This window comes from Rhinolophus hipposideros, assembly GCF_964194185.1.
Source record: "Rhinolophus hipposideros genome assembly, chromosome: 6".
NCBI classification, from domain to species: Eukaryota; Metazoa; Chordata; class Mammalia; order Chiroptera; family Rhinolophidae; genus Rhinolophus; species Rhinolophus hipposideros.
Genome location: NC_138052.1, coordinates 55612822 through 55632733, shown reverse-complemented (window position 1 = coordinate 55632733; position 19912 = coordinate 55612822). Strand labels below are relative to the sequence as shown.

General features: G+C 39.1%; 1 protein-coding gene across 8 annotated transcripts in view; it reads right to left on the bottom strand.

Moving 5' to 3' along the window:
- Window positions 1–19912, bottom strand: part of UBE2E3 (ubiquitin conjugating enzyme E2 E3) — an 84253-nt gene that overhangs the window by 1599 nt on the left and 62742 nt on the right. For all 8 annotated transcript variants that reach the window (XR_013993510.1, XR_013993511.1, XM_081051386.1 and 5 more), the window contains 2 exons: window positions 4210–4342; window positions 633–780 (listed from right to left, as the gene is read on the bottom strand). Coding sequence is in view for 6 of the 8 variants with exons in the window: in XM_081051386.1 (XP_080907512.1) it covers window positions 633–780; window positions 4210–4342 (281 nt within the window). In the remaining 2 variants the exon portion in view is untranslated. The remainder of the gene's footprint in view (window positions 1–632; window positions 781–4209; window positions 4343–19912) is intronic.

Below are 19912 nucleotides of genomic sequence, written 5' to 3'. Positions count from 1 at the left end.
CCTTTGGTGATTAATCAAATGTTTAGGGGGAAAAAAGTCAACTTCTTTTAAAAAATGACCTCTTAGTAAGATAACATACTCAAAATCCTTGGCTTAAATACCACCTTTCAAATCAGTTACCCATGTTAAAGATTGTGTGTGGCAGTTATGCATTTCTTTAAAATGTTATGAATTATGCACTAATGACTTTATCTCTGAGGTTATACAATCATAATCTAGTCCAACTCTCTGATTAGCCATAATTTTTTTAATATCCACTATTACTGTATCAAACACAACTAACTATAATCCAAAAAGGAAAAAAGAACAAGAGTCACTGGTGTCAGAGACATTTGTTACTGTCAAAAGTGGTTTGTACAACTACATAATTCAGAAAACATGAGTCCATCAATAATAGGGAGAATAATAGGGAGAATAATTACAGAGCAGTAGTCCATTACAAACTGAAAGAAGTTATTGTGAAACTTTTGGTCAGTTCTAATCGAAATGGCAGTAATAATTTCCTTGCAAAATGTTTTATGCTGACCTTTTCACCAACAGCATTTGCTTCTCAAATTCACATTTAAAACCTAACTAAAAAAATTCATTGGTCTCTGTAGCCTCATTGTATGTGTTAATAAAAATTTGCTTACCAGGGTTGCAGTCTGTCAAAAGAGAACAAATTGACAGCAAAACCTTTGAAATAGTCAAAGCAGGACTCCAGTTGTCTTTCAGGATGTCCAGACAGATGACCCCCTGACTGTTGATGTTGCAGTGATAGATTCTGGTGCGGAAAGTAACCTGGGGCAGTCACATTAAAGACAGGAAGAAAATGAATACTTTCGTACCAACCAAAACTCTCACCAGCAAATATGAAGGGTAACACATCACAGATGACACTAAACAGCAAATAATTTAACTGACGAGCTAATCAAATAGTATGTTTAAGTGATAACAAATTTAAATGGTTTTAATTCAGTTGAAAGAAATTTTATTTTTACCCAGTATAGCAAGAACTATATTGATCTTAAGCCAAAGTAAGTAGTTGATTTGATTAATCAAAATGAATGACACAGTAATTCTATATATGTATGTGGGTGTGCACCATATACACATGCATGGACAGACACACACACACCTCTGTTTAAAGACAGAAAGGGAAGGAGAACAAAAATGTTTTGATGCCAAAGGTAAGTGGAACTGGTAAAGAATTTTTTTTTAACATCAAACAAAAGTTACATTAGGTTGTTAGTAGAAACGATTGGTATCAATCCAGCTAATTTCTTGCCATGTGTCAGAAAATACTAAGAGAAGGATTTAGAGGAAGGTGGGTTAAATCATGGGCCTATTTCTCAGCCTTTCGTTTTCACAACTGCCTCACTGTCTAGTTAGACTAAGATAGTAAATAAAACAAGCAAAATCTTAAGCTACTGAACAAAGGAAACTAATATATCACTAAGATGTGTGAAGAAAGAGGATAAATCATAGGAACAAATACTGTCAAGTTTCAAAACCATCACAAAAACTAACTGGGTGTTTAATTCTGAATTTGGAGCTTCCGAGAGAAAAAAAGAGTTTGTGATTTCTTGGAATTAGCAATGTACTGTGATCTCCCAAGTAGAGTCTAGAAAAAAAATATTAAAAGCCCTCAAAAGTGTATTTCTAATAGGGATGCAAAATTAAAAACAAGAAACCACCTGTCTATAGGGCAAGAAACCACTGGTCTTGCAGGGGTGAGGCGAGAGGAGACTATGCACCTCTAGAACTGTTCTAATATAAATACTAATTACATAGAGTTCTTAAAATGTGGCTAGTTGAACTGATAGGCTAAAAGTGAAAAATATATACCAGATTTTGGGGTGGACGGGTGGCTCAGTTGGTTAGAGCGTGAGCTCTGGGCAATGGAGCTGCTGGTTTGATTCCCACATGGGCCAGCGAGCTGTGCCCTCCTTAACTAGAATGAAATCAATGAGCTGCCGCTCAGTTGGTTGGAGCCTGGGTTCTCAACCACAAGGCTGCTGGTTAGACTCCTCGACTCCCTCAAGGGATGGTGGGCTATGCCCCCTGCAACTAAGATTGAACACAGCATCTTGAGGTGAGTTGCAGCTGAGCTCCCGGATGGCTCAGCTGGTCTGAGCTGCGCCCTCCACAACTAAGACTGAAAGGACAACTTGACTTGGAAAAGTCCTGGCCCCAATTAAATCTTTAAAAACAAAACAAAACAAAACAAAACAAAAAATATATATAGATACACACCAGATTTCAAAGACTCAGCACCAAAAAGAGAATGAATGTAAAATATCATTAATTTAATAATACTCTTATATTGGTTACATGCTGAAATGACAGTATTTGGGATATACTGTTAAATAAAATGTATTACTAAAATTAATTCACCGTTTCTATTTTTTTAATGTAGTTACTAGAAAATTTAAAATTACACGTGTAGGTTGCATTATTTTAGCAGTTCTGCTCTACAATGTGGGAATAATATATGTTCAGATTATTGACAGCTGATTGATTACATGCATTGTTTACAAACACAATACATTATTTTGAATCCTTTCAGCTATTCACAATAAGTGAACAGAAGAGAACTAAAATTTTATAATTATTCAAGAAGCTCAACATTTTATCTGAACTTCAAAATTAAGAAGTAGAGAAATAATTGTACCTATCACTAAGATAACAGCAGCCTTATTTCTTTTTGACTTGTCCAACTACAGATCTGAATAATATTCTGTAATACAGAAAACCACTGAATGCAAACTGAGCAGTGAGTGATATACTGCCACTTAAGAGTCATTGTGTATTGTATTTGGGGGGGGGTGACAGAGGTCTTTTCCTGTTTACATAATAGCTTACTTGTTCTATTTGCAATTTCATTTCTTTCATCTGTACATAGTTAAAAGAAATAACTGCAAAAAAAAAGCTATCTTCTAGTTTTCCTAACAAACCCCCTTCTTAATTATTCAGGTTTCCTAGGAGACCATGAGGTAAGTAGTTATATAAATACTTATGTTAAGATAAAAGTACTTACCACATGATCTCCTTCTTCATGTGAATATAATTTGTGGCATTATTGACACGTAAGTTTTGTCCCTTTGTTTGACTGATCTAGCAAGACATACCCTAATACCTGAGAGCATTAAGTAAGACAATCACTTAAATATCTGAAATTCTGATGGGACCACATAGTAAAGCACCCAAAAAACTGATAGCTATAGTTGAGAGCAAATACCTCTAGGTGATAGGGAACCTTGGTATCTGTAATTTAAGGTAAATACCAATAGGCGGAACTATTGTTACCTTATTAGATAATGGACAAATGATCCTGTCATTTTTTAAATAAAATAAACCCTTAATTTACGCACTCACATATGCACTCATGCATTAAAGTGTTACATATATTTTAAATAGTATTTGGAACAGAAGGAACTGTATGTTGAAAAGAAAAACTTTTCATCATAGTTAAAGGGTTGTTATAACACTATTATGCTCTGTGACTAAAGCATAATGATACTCAAACTTAATACTGATGGTTTTACCTGATGGCTTGACCATTTCATAATGAGAACTCAGAGGAGGAAACTATTTAAGTAACTTATGTTTAAGACTTGAAAAATAATTGCCAGTCATTACAAGGCACAGCTCAACACTTCTCTCCGTTATCTGTCTACTTCATATTCAGAGATAACAGGATACTTCCAAAATCTATCTTTAAGTCACCCAGCAACCTAATTCCCTTTACTACATCTTACCTACAGAGGGTACAAAATAAGTTTACTAAATAGTATTGATTTTCAAGTTTTTGCTCATCCATAAAGATAAGATATTTAGCAGAAAATTCAACTTACTTAATTTAACCCTTATTTCTAGAAACTTTCAAACAGGTTTTCTTTTTATCTCAATATGTTCCTTAAGGAAGAAGGTTCACAGGATATTTTCCCTCATATCAAAAATCTAAAATTTATCTGCTTTATTGATGTGCAAAGTGGCATACTTTTATTTACAATTAATAAATCCTCTTTCTGCTGATTACAAAAGATATTTGCAAAAGGCAGAAATCAATTACTTTCACAGTTTTAAAATTCTTGGTTACATGACAGTTTCCATATCAATCCATGAAAAACAATGAAATTAAAATGATTACATCAATACACATTTAACCGCTAGAATAAATTTTTTGGAGAGGGATAAATATTAAAGAATGCACTTCTAGAATCTTACCTTTGGTGGCTTAAATGGATAATCGGATGAAAAGGTGATATCCAGAAAAAACACACCACCTTCATATACAGACCCTGGTGGACCAAGTATAGTCGATCTCCATTCATAAATGTTATCTCCTTTAGGCCCAGCACTATTTAAAAGAAATTAAAAATCAATGTGTATATCTGTAAGCAATGAATGTTAACAGCTTAACCAATTAAATATTAAAGGTGAATTACGATCTAAAGCAATGAGTACGCCCCAATGAGAGGATGCATGTGTGTACAAACTTGTTTGGAAATATTTCAAACTTACAGAAAAACTGCAAGGACAAAGAATATCCTTATGACTTTACACAGAATGTCCTTCTGTTAGCATTTTGCCCCATTTGCTTGATCACCCCACCCCTCCCTCCCTTCTTTCTCTCTGTATATGTACATGTGTACACACCCACACACACAACGTGCTTTTTTCTAAGTCATTTGGGAATAAGTTGAACATACCACATAGCCCTTTCCACGTAAACACTTCAGTGTGCATTTCCTAAAATCACCTCTAATAAAATCACAATAAAGCTACGATTCAGTAAATATAATAGCAATACTTTAACCTACAATCTGAAAAATTATGCTGTGAACTGACCCAATAATGCCTTAAAAAAATTAATTTTTCTCCAGATACAGGATCCAGTCTTGGGACGACCCATACCCTACATGTCTAGTCCTCTTTCATATGATGGAGCCTTTAGCCTTTGACTTTTAACATTTTTTAATACAGCTCTTTTTTAAACAGAATGCTCATTATTTTGCACTTGTCTGATGTTTCCTCATGATTAGATGCAAGTGATGCATTCCTGGCCAGAATAGTATATAAGTGATGTTGTGTTCTTCTCAGAGTATCACATCCGGAGGCATATGGTATTCACCTATCCCTTATTGGGGATGTTAATTTTCATTATCCAGATCAAATGCTGTCCAGTTTTCCTACTACTTACTTAGGATCTTTTTCCTACAACCAACAGACAACCTTTGGACAGACACTTTAAGACCATGCAAATATCCTGTTTTTCATCAACATTTCTCCCTTAGATTTAACACCTATTTGTGATACTTGGATGAACTGAAGAACTACTACCGTGTTTCCCCGAAAATAAGAGCTAGCCGGACCATCAGCTCTAATGGGTCTTTTGGAGCAAAAATTAATATAAGACCGGGTATTATATTTTACCCGGTCTTATGTTAAAATGAGACCGAGTCTTATATTAATTTTTGCTCCAAAAGACGCATTAGAGCTGATGGTCCGGCTAGGTCTCATTTTCAGGGAAACACGGTATGATGAAGAGAAAATCATGACTTTGCAACTCCTACCTTTCTTCCACATCTACCAGCTGGCTCAAGCCCTTTCTTCTCCCATTTTTATGAATGTGTACATTACTGGTAAGGTCTCAAGGATTCCTGTGTTTTTCCTAATGATTTATAATTCATGACAGACTTTAATTATTTTGATGTTCAAATCATCCCAGATTTGTCCAGTGGGAGCCCCTTCAAAATGTCCCCTATAACCTTGTGACAGGATGCCATCATTCCCCCCCCTTTTTTTTTTGGTACTTCCTTACTTTCTGGCATAACAAGATGTCCTAGGTTCCCAGCCATGAAATCAACCATTTCCTTCAAGGACCCCTGGTTCCTTTTAGTGAGAATGTTGTTAAAACCAATGTCTGAGTGCTAGGTACTACTAAGTCCCAGGTACATTGCACTGTGCTCAACACATTTCATTTATAAAATACAAACAAGACAGACAATTCAAATAAAATTTAAATTCACAATTGTTTGTTGGTAAGACGCACCCAATACTCCTTAAAACTTAAATTCTCTTCAAATTTACCCTACAGACTTCCATTTTTCTCTAACCTTTACATGATAAATTATCTTGATTTCCTAAACTAATATATTGTATAAGCTTTTCTTCTTTTAAAGCGACCTTCAGTTCAGAAATTATCTGCATGTTGGATTTAAAATAAGTGCAAACCAGCATTGATAAATCAACCATATTAATTACAGTATGACATTCAGATATAGTTAAAATGATTTAACTAGCATATTTTATTAGTTTTGTAAAACAAACTGTGAATTGTGAACATCAGCTAAGTGATGCTATCAGTAATTGAATATATGCTCTAAAAAATAGTTCATACAGAAAGGGTATAGAAAATTTGATAGTATAACCAAAATGTTTACAGGATGCTTCAATAATCTATTTTTAAGGCAGATATATATGACAAATAAAATCTTACTATTTTGGCCTATTTAGGGAAAATATATTTTTGAATACTATATAAGTTTGAAGTATACACAGGAATTGAAACTAATTACAGTAATGTTCTGTCATCATTTGAGAATCAGGTATATTCCTTAAGTGAATTTTCACTGAAAATTCACAAACAAAACCAGGTACCAATTTTGCTTTAACAAAAAAAAAAATACAGAGTGTGATTCAATGACATTTCATGTTCTAAGTTAATTCTTCTCTTAGTGATTCAAAATAATCATTCAAAAATTAAATTACAGTGTCAGAGACTTTTATAAAATAGCCTCTTTACTAAAATCTTTCTGAACTACACGTCACACTGGCGGCGGCGGCGGTAATGATGTTACCTCAGGTTTACTCCGTCCTTATGAGAAGCCAGGCATTGTTCACAGCATCATAGAGATAACTCATTTAATTCTCCTGACAAACCTATGAGGTAGGTACTATTATTATATTTCTATTTTTAGATGAGGACACTAAAGTTGAGAGTTAAACATCTTTCTGTATGTCCCACAGCTACAAAATAGACAGAATTTAGATAAAGTCTGAGAACTAGTCTGTATTGTCCTCAATGATTTTGCTTTATTTCCTCTTATAATTTCAGTGCTGCTACCATCTAATTTAATCCCCAGTTAAATTTTGCAAATAATTATTTGTGTGAGAACCCAAGGGGTGCTGTTCTCTAAAGAAACTAAATTTCCTCAGCAATACTTTTTTGGTTCCTAGCAGAACTATGTTATGATTCAGATGGTTTAATAGAAGGTACACTGGAGATTACTATATTTTAATGAATCACATAATTTCAGTCTGGAAAGGATCTGGTTGAGGCCAAAACCCTCCTTTCACACGTGAAGAAACTAAGAAACAGACAGTAAACAATCCATCTTAACTGCCCGCTGACAGTTGCCAGAAGAGCTGGTATTCCCACACCAAACTCTTGGTTTTTAAATTTGCTGTCTTCTCACTTACATGCAATTTTGCAACAGGTCAAGATATGTTTATTACATATCTTTCATGAGATATGTAATAGATAGAATATTAAATGTGATTTTCTCTTTGTCTTGGAGTAGATGAGTAGGGCTGTAGCTTATGGTAGAGTGATTACTGTTCTGTTCCAAAGATACCTAGCCTAAGGTGAGTCAGGGCTAAAATTTAGCCCCTATGTTGGGTGCCTGGTCTGAACAAAGGAGCCCTTGTTCCTTCTCACAAAGGTGCCATCTGCTAGTGAAGACATGGGGGCAGGTAGGGAAGGAAGGTGTTGGATGCAGGATTGACTCTCCACCCTAATTCAAACACAGCATTTGATAGGCTAGCAGCAGACCCGCCACTGAGGATACACGGCGAAATAAAAAATGGGTGATAAATGCTGATAGGTGCTATTTACACCTTTCACTAGTTTTCACTCTCTTTCACTCTCTAAAGGCAACACTACAGCAATTCTACACTCAGCCCTGGATCATCTATTTTTCCCTCTCTTGTGAGTCACTCACTCCCACAAGAATACCACAACGTCATTTCCCCAATCTTTATTAAAAACAAACCTCCGTTCCTCTTACTCTTCCAGTGCCCATCTCATGGTACTTTAACAGGCTTACTCCAGAATCGTTCCACTGAAAACAGCTCTCATCCAAGGTCACCATCACTAGACTCAAGGCTCATTTATCAAATCCTAAACTTATTTGCCTAGTCCAGCAACGTTTAACTCTTCCTCCTCAATACATGAGGTTGGTGCAAAAGTAATTGCAGTATAGGAGCGGCCGGTAAGCTCAGTTGCAACAAGGCTGCTGGTTCGATTCCTGCATAGGACCGTGGGCTGCGCCCCCTGCAACTAAGATTGAAAACGGTGACTGGACTCGGAACTGAGCTGCGCCCTCCACAACTAGATTGAAGGACAACAACTTGACTTGCTGCTGATGGGCCCTGGAAAAAAACACTGTTACCCAATAAAATTAATAGAAAAAAAAATTGCGGTTTAAAAAGTTAAAAATAATTGCAAAAACTGCAATTACTTTTGCATCAACCTAATAGTTTCTCTGTTTCATTGCTAGAATAATATACTTAACTGGTTTTCCTCCTAACTTTCCTGGTCCCTCACTATTGCTATTCCTTAGCCATTCCTTATCTCCCTAACCTGTAAATATTGCCAGTCCTCGGGCCTCTTCTCTTTTCTATCTACATCTATGCTTTCACTGATCGCGTTCAGGTTTATGGCTTTCAACAGGGCCAATAAACTCTTAACTCCCAAATCTGTATCACCAGCCTAGATTTCTACCCTGAAATCCAGAACTATTCATCTAAATGCTCAATAACAGTCTTCAATTATTTTAAATCTAGTAATTTTGAAAAGTACCTCAAATTTAGCATGTCCCAAATTCAGTTCTTGATATTCCAATTCCTCCTACAATCTTTGCTATTTCAACTAATGGCAACTCCATTCTTCCAGTTTGTAAGGGCAAAAGCCTAAATCTCATCCTTCACAACATTCTTTCTATCCAACATCCAGTTTGTGACCAAATTCTGTTAGTTTTATCTTCAATACACACCAAAAATTCTACTACTCTCCACTCCTATCAGCCCTCCTTGATCCTCTTTCTGGTTAATTACGAGAGCCTACCTGCTTTGGGAGCTTTGATCTTAGCCCCACCATGGTGATCTCTTCTCAGTATGACAACCAGGTAGAGCCAGAGTTAAAAAATAAATCAGATTACGTAACTGGTCAAAACCTTCCAAAGGCTTACCTTATTCTGTGTTAAAGTCTTATGACCCTACAAGGCATTGCATAAATTGCTGCCACCATCACCACCACCATTCTTCTTATCTGTTCTTCTCTTTCTTGTTCAACTGGCTGACCGACCTGTTTCTCCAACACATAATGTACACTTCTGCCTGAGGGCCTGTGCACCAGTTGTTTCTCTGCTCTTCCTCAAGATATCCATAGGGTTTGCTCCTTCATCTTCTGCAGGTCTTAACTCAAAAGTCACCTTCTCAGTAAGGCCTTTGTGGCCACTCTATCTAAAGTGTCACACATGATTTCCACATTTCATATCTTCCATTCTAGTTTTTCTCCATAGCATCTACTATTCTCTAGCATATATTTTATTTATTTATCTTACTTATTTGTCTGTGTTCTGCTAGAATATACTCGTAAGTTCCATGGGGTTACATGATGTGGACTGGGCTCTTAAACTTACAGTGGATGGAACTTCTTTTTTGCCCTAAAAGTTAGATGTGTTTTAATAACTCAAAGTGACTGAAGAGTTGTGGGAACTTCCCACAGGGAGAAGAAGGAATATTTTATAGAGCTAGTTTAATGGCAGAGGAAAGGAAAATAAAAGAGGAAAGGGGGAAGCAGAAAGGGAATTTTTCCTTATATTATCTTCATAAGGAAGGGTTTGTTTACTAGCAATTTACTTCACTGATACAGTAAAAATAAAATTAATTCCTGTTCTCAGTCAAATTACGAAAAACAAAGACAAAATTAACGGGCTTTGTTTACTGAAACCTCAACAATACACTAATGCCAAAAAGAAAGATCAATTGTTAAATTCCATAATTGAGGCCCCAATCTTTTGTTTAACCACCACCAAGAAAATGAGTAACACCTTTATTTTTTCTTCCCCTGCAAACATTCATTCCTTCCTTTTAAATATCATGTTTCCTATAAGCTATTATATCTTCCACACAAAACAACAACAAAAGTAAAAGCAGGTAGGAAGCGTAGACAGAGTGATAAACTTGCACCTGGGAGTTTTCTGTTACTAGCTGTTCATCTTGCTAACAAGTGACACTATTTCAGACATCAGCAGCTTGAGGACCGGTCGGTATTTTAGCAAAACCAATTTCTCATTGCTTGTTTATTTTTTTCAGCAATTATGGTTACCAAAAGGGTCATAACACTGTACTTTTCCAGCACTGGAGTGATTCCCTATAAAGAACTTCCAAATGCTTAACTGAATAATGGATTCAATTTATAAATATACTTTTTTAACACAATGCTTTTAGCACATACAACTTTTAAATCATGTACTAAGCCAAATGCAAGATTTATATTAAATTCTACATGCTTTCTATCCCTACGGCAAAAGTCTTACCTTAAAATGAGCTGAACTAAATTCAAGGATAAAAGAATAAAAGAATGGCTTAAGTCTGACTTGACATAACTATGAAAATTGGTCTATGGTGAGAGTCCTACTTTAAATCATTAAACTGTTAACATAAATACTCCTATGTGTGTAGTCTGCATTGGGAAAAAAGAATATCTTACTAATACAAAGTTATTATTTGAGCATGGATTTCATTTTATGGCTACAAAAAGGAAAGCGCTTGAACTAAGATGCCCTATCGGTGTCACTTCTATAAGCCGTATCCACCTTGACTAAATTTAAAGCACTATATAGTAATATAAAATCTATTAAAAATATAAATAAAATCAAAGAACAAATTAAATGAAGAGATAGTATACGTTTATGGATAAGAAGACAATATTGTCAAAATGCCAGTTCTTCCCAACCTGATCTATATTCAATGCCATCCCAATCAAAATGACAGCAAGTTATTTTGTGTCTATCAACAAACTGATTCTGAACTTTGAGGCAAAAGACCCAGAATAGCCAGCTCAATACTGAAGGAGAACCAAGTCAGAGGACTGACACTATCCAACATCAACACTTACTATAAAGCAACAGTAATCAAGGCAGTGTGATATTGAGAAAAAAATACTCGGGAGGTTATTGGAACAGAACAGAGAGCCCAAAAATAGACCCACATGAAGTCAAAAGTGACCTTGACAAAGGAGCAAAGGCAATACAATGAAGCAAAGATTGTCTTTTCAAAATTATGCTAAGCGAAATGTCACACAGAAAAAGTCGAGAACCATATGATTTCACTGATATGTGTAATATAAAACTGAAAGCAACAAAGGAACAAGACAAAGAAGTAAAGAAACAAAAACTCATAGACACAGACAATAGTTTAGTGGTTACCAGAGAGTAAGGGGGACGGGGGTGGTAGATAAGGGTAAATGGGGTCAAATATATGGTGATGGAAGGAGAACTGACTGAGTGGTGAACACACAATGTGATATATAGATGATGTTTTACAGAATTGTACACTTGAAACCTATAATTTTACTAACCTTTGTCACCCCAATAAATTTTAATTAAAAATATTTTAAATGGTGCTGGATCAACTGGACCTACTCATGTAAAAAATGAAATTTAGACACATAGACATTATATTCTTCACAAACATTAACTCAAAATGTATCATAGACCTAAAATAAAATTCAAACTATAAAACTCCTACAAGATAACAGGAGAAAACTGAGATGACCTTAAGTGTGGCGATAACTTTTTAGATGCAACACGAGGCATCATCCATGAAAGAAATAATTGATAAGCTGGACTTCATTGAAGTTAAAAATCTGCTCTGCAGTAGACAATGTCAAAGAATGAGAAGACAAGTCACAGACTGGGAGAAAATAGTTGTAAAAGACACATGATAAAGGACTATTAGCCAAGATGTACAAAGAACTCTTACAACTCAACAAGAAAATGAACCCCATTTAAAAATGGGCAAAAGACCTGAACAGATACCTCACCAAGAATATATACAAATGGCAATTAAACATATGGAAAGACATTCAACATCCTATGTTGTTAGGGACTGAATTTCTGTGTGCCCCTAAAATTCATGATGAAATCCTACCTCCCGATGTGATGGTATTCAGAGGGGGGCCTTTGGGCAGTGATTAGGTCAGTGGACAGAGCCCTCATGAATGGCATTAGTGCCCTTAAAAGAACTCCAGAACTCCTTTGCCCTTTCTGGTACGGAAGGACACAGTGAGATGGTCCCCATCTGTGAACCAGAAAGGAGGACCTCACCAGACACTAAATCTTGAACTTCCCAGGCTCCAGAACTGGGAGAAATAAACTTCTGTTGTTTATAAGCCACCCAGTCTATGGTATTCTGTTAGAGCACTCCAAACGGACTAAGACATGTCATTAGGGAATTGCAAATCAAAACAAGATACTACGACATACCAATTAGAATGGCCAAAACTCAAAACACTGACAAATGCTGGCAAGAATGTAGAAAAACAGGAACTCTCATTCATTGCTGGTGGGAATGCAAAATGGTACAGCCACTTGGGAAGACAGTTTGGCAGTTTCTTACAAAACTAAACAGACTCTTACCATACGATCTAGCAATTGCGCTCTTTGGTATTTAATGAACCAAAAACTTATGTCCACATAAAAACCTGTACACAGATGTTCATAGCAGCTTTACTCATAACGGCCAAAACATGGACGCAACCAAGATATCCTTTAATAGGTTGAGTGGATAAATTGTTGTTGCCACGCAGAAAGCAGCCTACCTGTCTGTCTCCTCGTACCTGCCCCTAAAGCAAGGAGAGTCTGTGAGACAGATCCTTTCAGGGACTTTGCTTCACCTTTGTGCTTGCACCTTATGTCTGCCTGTTTGGCTCCAAAGGATGGCTGGTTAGTCAATGACAGGGAAGATCCTCCGGGAGGTGGGGGAGAACGCACAGTCGCGTGGGGACCATCTGGAGAACTCGCGGAGTCGATAGAGGTGGGCACAGCACCCCCATCTTCCCCTGTCTAAGGAGAGCCTCTGCCTCTGTGGCTGCATTCCTTCCCACATCCTGCAGGGAAAGTGACTCAATGATATGCTCTCCGTCTCTTCACAGGCCTAAAGGTTTTTGTCCCTTGGGGAGGTACATACATCCAGGTTCCGCTGCCTGCAGGCAAGGGTGATAGGTCTGAGTCAGTTTCCTAGTATAACGTGTGAGATTCACAGATCTTGAGATTAACAAACTTCCACACCTAACTAATAAAAGCTATTGGTTGGCCCTATTCGGGGCTCAGTCCTTTGGGGCTCACGTCCCTTAGCCCTGCTTGCACTCTATTGTTGGCTACTGTCTTTCTTAACCTTGTGCCACCCACCTCGCTCCCCACAACTCTTGATGCACTGGACGCGACAAACTGTGATACACACAGATGACAGAACATGATTTAGCACTCAAAAGATAGGAGCTATCAAGCCATGAAAAGCTTAAATGCACATTACTAAGTGGAAGAAGCCAATCTGAAAGGCTATATACTGTATGATTCCAACTGTATGACATGCCGGAAAAGGCAAAACTATGGAGACAGTAAAAAATATCAGTGGTTACCAGGGCTTTAAGGGGAGGGAGTGATGAACAGGCAGAACACAGAGGATCTTTAGGGCAGTGTAACTATTCTGTGTGATACTACAATGGTGGGCATGTGTCATTACATGTTTGTCAAAACTCAGAATGCGGAACACCAAGCAGGAACCCTAATGCACACTATGGACTTGAAGCGGTAACGATGTGTCAAACCCAGGCTCATCCACTGTAACACAAGTGACCAGGGTGCTGTGGGGTGTTGGCAGCGGGGAGGCTGTGTATGCGGGAACAGCAGGTGCATGGATGGGAACTCTCTGTACTTTCTGCTCAATGTTGCTGTGAACCTAAACCTGTTCTAAAAATAAACTATTAGTTAGAAAAAATGCAAATAAAGTTTAGAACAAGTAAATGTTTCTGTATTAAAGCAAGAAGTAATAAATGTTCATGTGTTGGTATGTTAAAAACAGTTTCCAAATTAAAAACGGATGTGCCCAAAAATTTGTTTTAAAATCAGGTGCTATGGAACTTGGAACACATCTGAACCACAGTAATATAAATGGTGGTTTCCATGCTGGCTCACAAAAGGCAAGTTCAGCCATCTGCCCCATGACATTAAATGAAGTACTGTGTACCTGCAGATCCCTGACTTTTCTCTTATTAATCGAGACATCAGGCATGCCTGTCCTCCCCTCCAAATTGCTAATTCAAACAAACACCCATCGCCTTTCTCTTCCTACTACCCGCTACTCTTCAGCTGAAGCCTGAGTTCTACCTGTCCTAGAACACAGGAAGTGGATAAAGGTAACCTTAGTTATCAGTGACTTGTTCCCTTTAAGGTTATCAATGGTGGTCGGAGCTTTGGGATACTCCTGGCATACAGAAGCATCAACTTAATTACATGAAGTACATCAAAGGCTAAATGAACAAGTATGGACCAGACTGGAAACCTAAGCAAACTTTGCACTGAGAAAATGTATCATAACAAGAATAGCAGCTGCAGCAACAACAGCAACCATTTGCCTGACTGAGTGCTTGTATGCGGCCAGGAGTCACTAGGTTAAATGCTGTGTATCTCATTTAATCTTCCTAGCAATACTGTGAGACAGATACTGTAACGATTCCAGATTCACAGAGGAGAAAACCAAGGCTCACATAAGTTAAGCAGCTTCCCCAAAAAGCGTCTATCTAGACAGAATACAATCTTAACCAACTCTCTGTATCTCTTGCCAAACTTCAAACAATTGTTTTATAAGTGAACAGGTGGTATTCCTGAGTGCTTCGGAAAAAGTCATTATTTCTCTAAGTTAAAAGTAGCTAGCAGTGCACAATTTATTAGGGAGAGTTCTAAAACTGGGAAAGGGGAGAAGGCTTAGGAAATAAAACAGGGAAAAAATTCTATAAACTAGAATGACAGACCTAGCTATCTGATAGCACTTCACAATTATCTTCCTATTCCCTTGCCCCAGAATACCCTGTTTCTGGTAAATTTAAGACCTTGTGAAGTCTGATGAAGAATGGTATTGCTTATTAATCCATACTGTGACTTTTTGAGCATATGCATTCACTTTGATTCTGTAAAATGTATTTGAGCTTTTACATTATTATGCTAGTACAGTACTTTGCATACATTCCGCAGTAGATTCAATGGAGGAAATAGAAATATATTCATTCATTAAAGATTTGAGTGTCTACTTTTTGTGCTGGGTACCTGTGCTAGGAACTAAAGATAAAATGGCCACTGCCTACAGGGAAATTAACACCTAGCTGGAGATATAGATATTAATAAAATAAACGTACAAAAAAATGTGAAACAGAAGATGTGCTACAAAGGAGAGGTATACCTCGGGAATGCCAAGGGGATGTGACCTAGTTAGGAAGATCAGGAAAGATTCACAGAGGAAGCAATACTTGAGATGGTATTTTAAACACCCAGTGGGAGTTAACTAGGAGAAGGTAAAAGGCAAGAGCTGGGGAAGGCTGAACAGCATATGTAAACACCCTGAGGCAGTAAGGAGCAAGGGGAGTGGCAAGGCCTAGAAATAAGGCCTCAAGGGTAGAAGCAAAGAGCACAGAGGGGGGAGTGCAAAAGGAGACGAACTGAAGAGGGAAGTAGTCACAAATATCTGTGCAGGGCCTTGTCAAGCCATATTAAAGATATCTGTCTTTATTACAAATGGAATAGGAAGACATTAACACATTTTAAGGAGAGGAGGAGGTCATACTAATATTTACATTTTGAAAAGCCTCCTCCGATTGCTGTGTGGAGAATGGTCTGGAAGAGGACCAGAAGGGCTGTGGGTGGACTACTGCAGCCATGCAGGTGAAGATGATAGCAGGCTGGACTAAAGTGATATTAGAGATAAGAGAAGATTTGACTTATTTAGGAGGCGAAAATCAACCAAACTTATGTTTTTGGAATATGGGAGATGAGGGATATCAAGAATTCATAGTTTCCTGGACTGAGATGGATATAGGTGCCGCTTACTAAGGCAGGAACAATGAAAAATGAACTGGTTTTGGACATACTGGGACTAAGATGTCCTTGAAATAAAGAACAGCTATGTCAAAGATGTTATATATTGCAAAGACAGATAGCCAAAAAAAATGTATGCATATTTTAAGAAAGGAAAAACTATTAAAATTGTAATATTCATTACATACCGATAACAAATGATAAATACAAGTCACGTTTGACTTCTGCAATTACAGGAGGTGCTCAAAGTGGTTACCACCAGCGTCCAGATACTTCTGATTATGGCGAACTGCTGCTTGAGCAACATTGACCAAAGCGTCCACTTGTACACATTTTTTGGCACCCCCGGTATATTGCAAAGAGATATATACGAGGTATACCGCAGATATATATTGCAAAGATACACACACACACACACACACACACGCACGCACCAGAGTTAAGGCCTAAGGTGTAGATGTCAATTTGTGAGACCCTGGTACATACACAGGTGATAATTCAAGTCCTGCAGGTGGGATGGCCAGATTATCAAGTGCAGATGAGACAAGGAGATGACACCTGGGATGAGAGCACCACATACCCATGACGATAATACATGATAGACCTATGACAAGTGTATGATAAAGGGCAGAAAAAGTAAACAGGAGCAAAGCAGAGGAAAGATTAATTACATGAAGGGATACGGAAAAAAGCGGAATTTGAAAAGGATGTTAGGGAATAAGGAAGACTTCTAAGAATACAGGGATCACACCAGCCCACAGTGAGAAAAATAAACAGTAATTTGTACAGATCTCCAAGACATGTTAAATGGTGGGAGGGAGGGAGAGAGACAGACAGACTAGACTGGGTTAAAGACAACAAACAACCTGGTAAATGTTCCAAGCTTCAGTCTAGTTTATCTTGAAGCTTAAACTTAAGCACAGACTCTAAAAGTACCATTTTGGCCATTAGTTTTTCTATATATCTTGTTTTGTTTTGAAGTGTGATATGAGGGCCAAGTATGGAAATGTAGGTTCTACCAGGAATTGTTTGTGTTGTGTGCTGCCTTTTTGTTCAAAACATTAATAATGTCAACATAGAATCCCTGACCTGCAAAAAACTTTCAAAATTCAATAAATCTATTTTCTGCTTTATGGAAAATCATTTTCCTCCTTGGCTAATGTAATTATAAAGCTTCATAATATAGATAGTATGTATAGATATAAAACAATGAGGTACTCCCAAAACTCAGTGTTAATGACTCATTCTTATAACATTTACTGAGCACCCACTATGTGCTGGGCACTACTAGGGACTCAAAGTAGTGTGATGAACAGACTAGACCGGATCTCTGCCCTGAGATTATATAAATATTGAACAAACAACACAAAATTAGTTACATGAAAGAATACTGGAAAAAATACAAAGTCACTTACATAACAGAGTATCTCTGTGGGGACAAAACCCCAAAAAACAGTTTCCAGGCTCTCGGCCTCACATAGAAAGGTGCTGGCTCGGGTAGTAAATGGCCATCAACTGTGATCAGATGCCAGCAGCTGTGGCTAGTTGGCCGTCAGCTGTAACCCGTAAGCCATTGGCCACTAATATAACGGCTGTGGCTATGCTAGCAAGGAAGGAATGGGGGCTAGCAAGAAGATGGTGGCTGGCAAGCGCGGACTGCTGTTAGGCAGATTATGTAGATCCTGCTTCCTGTGTCTCCAGCCCAGCCGCCAGCGAGAATATATTGGTTTTACTCCCCTATCTATGGCTCCGTGGGTGTTCCTTTTTGGCCTTACCATGTCCTGCGCTCTTGGGCGGGGAATAGGAGCTGAGACCCTGCACGACAAATGGCGCAGTGAGCAGGGTTTCCTGCGTGACACTTGGCGTAGTCGGCAGGATACGATGCTGGCCAAAGCTTTCCGAAGGGCAGTGGAGCAGTTTGTGCGTATGAAAGCTCAGTCTGAGGAAGACCAGGAGGAGCAGCTGCCGGAGAGCTCGATTCCCGTGGAGGGGTGGAAAGACGTGGATGGTTCCCCAACCAGCAGAGGCCGGAGAAAGCGAAGGTTGTTGCCGCCCTGTGGGCTGGGAAGTGCTTGCTGAGGCAGCCCGGATGCAGGACTTTTAGTCCCAGGAGGAAACGCTTGCTGAGTCCTCCGTGGGAGATGAGGGTGAGGTCAAGGTCATCCCTCACCCCCAGGACAGCCCTGGCGAATGACTATGGACTATGGGGAATTGCCTTCTATGACTGATTTAATGAACGCTTGACTGTTTGGGAACATACCACCATGTAGTGGGACTGGTTTGATACTTGGTTTTGTGTCTTGACTGGCCGCCATTGATAATATGTAAGCATCTTGATGTGAGCCGCTGTTGTTCCAGCACAGTACCCCGAGAGGCCCAGAGAGAGAGTGGCAGTGCCCTGAAAGGCCCTGGCTGTGTCCAGGAAGTCTGGCTGTGCCCAGAGAGAGTGGCAGTGCCCTGAGAGACCTGGCTGTGTCCAGGAAGTCTGGCTGTGTGCAGAGAGAGTGGCAGTGCCCTGAGGCCCTGGCTGTGTCCAGGAAGTCTGGCTGTGTCCAGAGAGAGTGGCAGTGCCCTGAGGCCCTGGCTGTGTCCAGGAAGTCTGGCTGTGTCCAGAGAGAGTGGCAGTGCCCTGAGGCCCTGGCTGTGTCCAGGAAGTCTGGCTGTGTCCAGAGAGAGTGGCAGTGCCCTGAAAACCTCTGGCTGTGCCCGGGGAGACAGGTGGTACCCTAAGAAGCCCAGGAAGTCTGGCTGTGACCAGAAGTACTGTGGTGGTGCCCTGAAAAAAGCTGGCTGTGCCCAGGGAAACAGGTGGTACCCTAAGAAGCCCAGGAAGTCTGGCTGTGCCCAGAAGTACTGGTGGTGCCCTGAGAAACCCTGGCTATGCCCAGAGAGCCTGGCTGTGTTCAGGATAGTGCATTCACCTCCAGGCTCCTTGCACAGGGCCCCTCGCAGAAGACGCTTGTCGCGTAGATTGTGAGGCGAGACCCTGTAGGGGTGGAGTGTGGGGACAAAACCCCAAAAAACAGTTTCCAGGCTCTCGGCCTCACATAGAAAGGTGCTGGCTCGGGTAGTAAATGGCCATCAACTGTGATCAGATGCCAGCAGCTGTGGCTAGTTGGCCGTCAGCTGTAACCCGTAAGCCATTGGCCACTAATATAACGGCTGTGGCTATGCTAGCAAGGAAGGAATGGGGGCTAGCAAGAAGATGGTGGCTGGCAAGCGCGGACTGCTGTTAGGCAGATTATGTAGATCCTGCTTCCTGTGTCTCCAGCCCAGCCGCCAGCGAGAATATATTGGTTTTACTCCCCTATCTATGGCTCCGTGGGTGTTCCTTTTTGGCCTTACCGTGTCCTGCGCTCTTGGGCGGGGAATAGGAGCTGAGACCCTGCACGACAATCTCCCAAAAAGAATACAGGAAAAATAATAGTTAACAAATTGATCATCTGTTTTTATGTTTTTGTTTTTTTATCCTAACACAGCTAAGACATGGGCTATATTCCCATCAATTAACATTAGTTCATTCAAGCTTAATAAGGCAACAGTGTGGACAAAATCTCCCAGGTGATTTTAATAAGCAACCCCGTTAGCAACTAGAGCAGGTCCTCAAATAAATACATCATTTTGTTCTGCACTGTTTCATTGTAAGTTGATAAGATGTTGTAGGAACCAAACTCTTGTTCATATCAATTAGCCTTTGGTAAAATTGATTGTGGGGACAGAGCCCCAGAAAGCAGTTTCCAGGCTCTCGGCCTCATGTGGAGAGGTGCTGG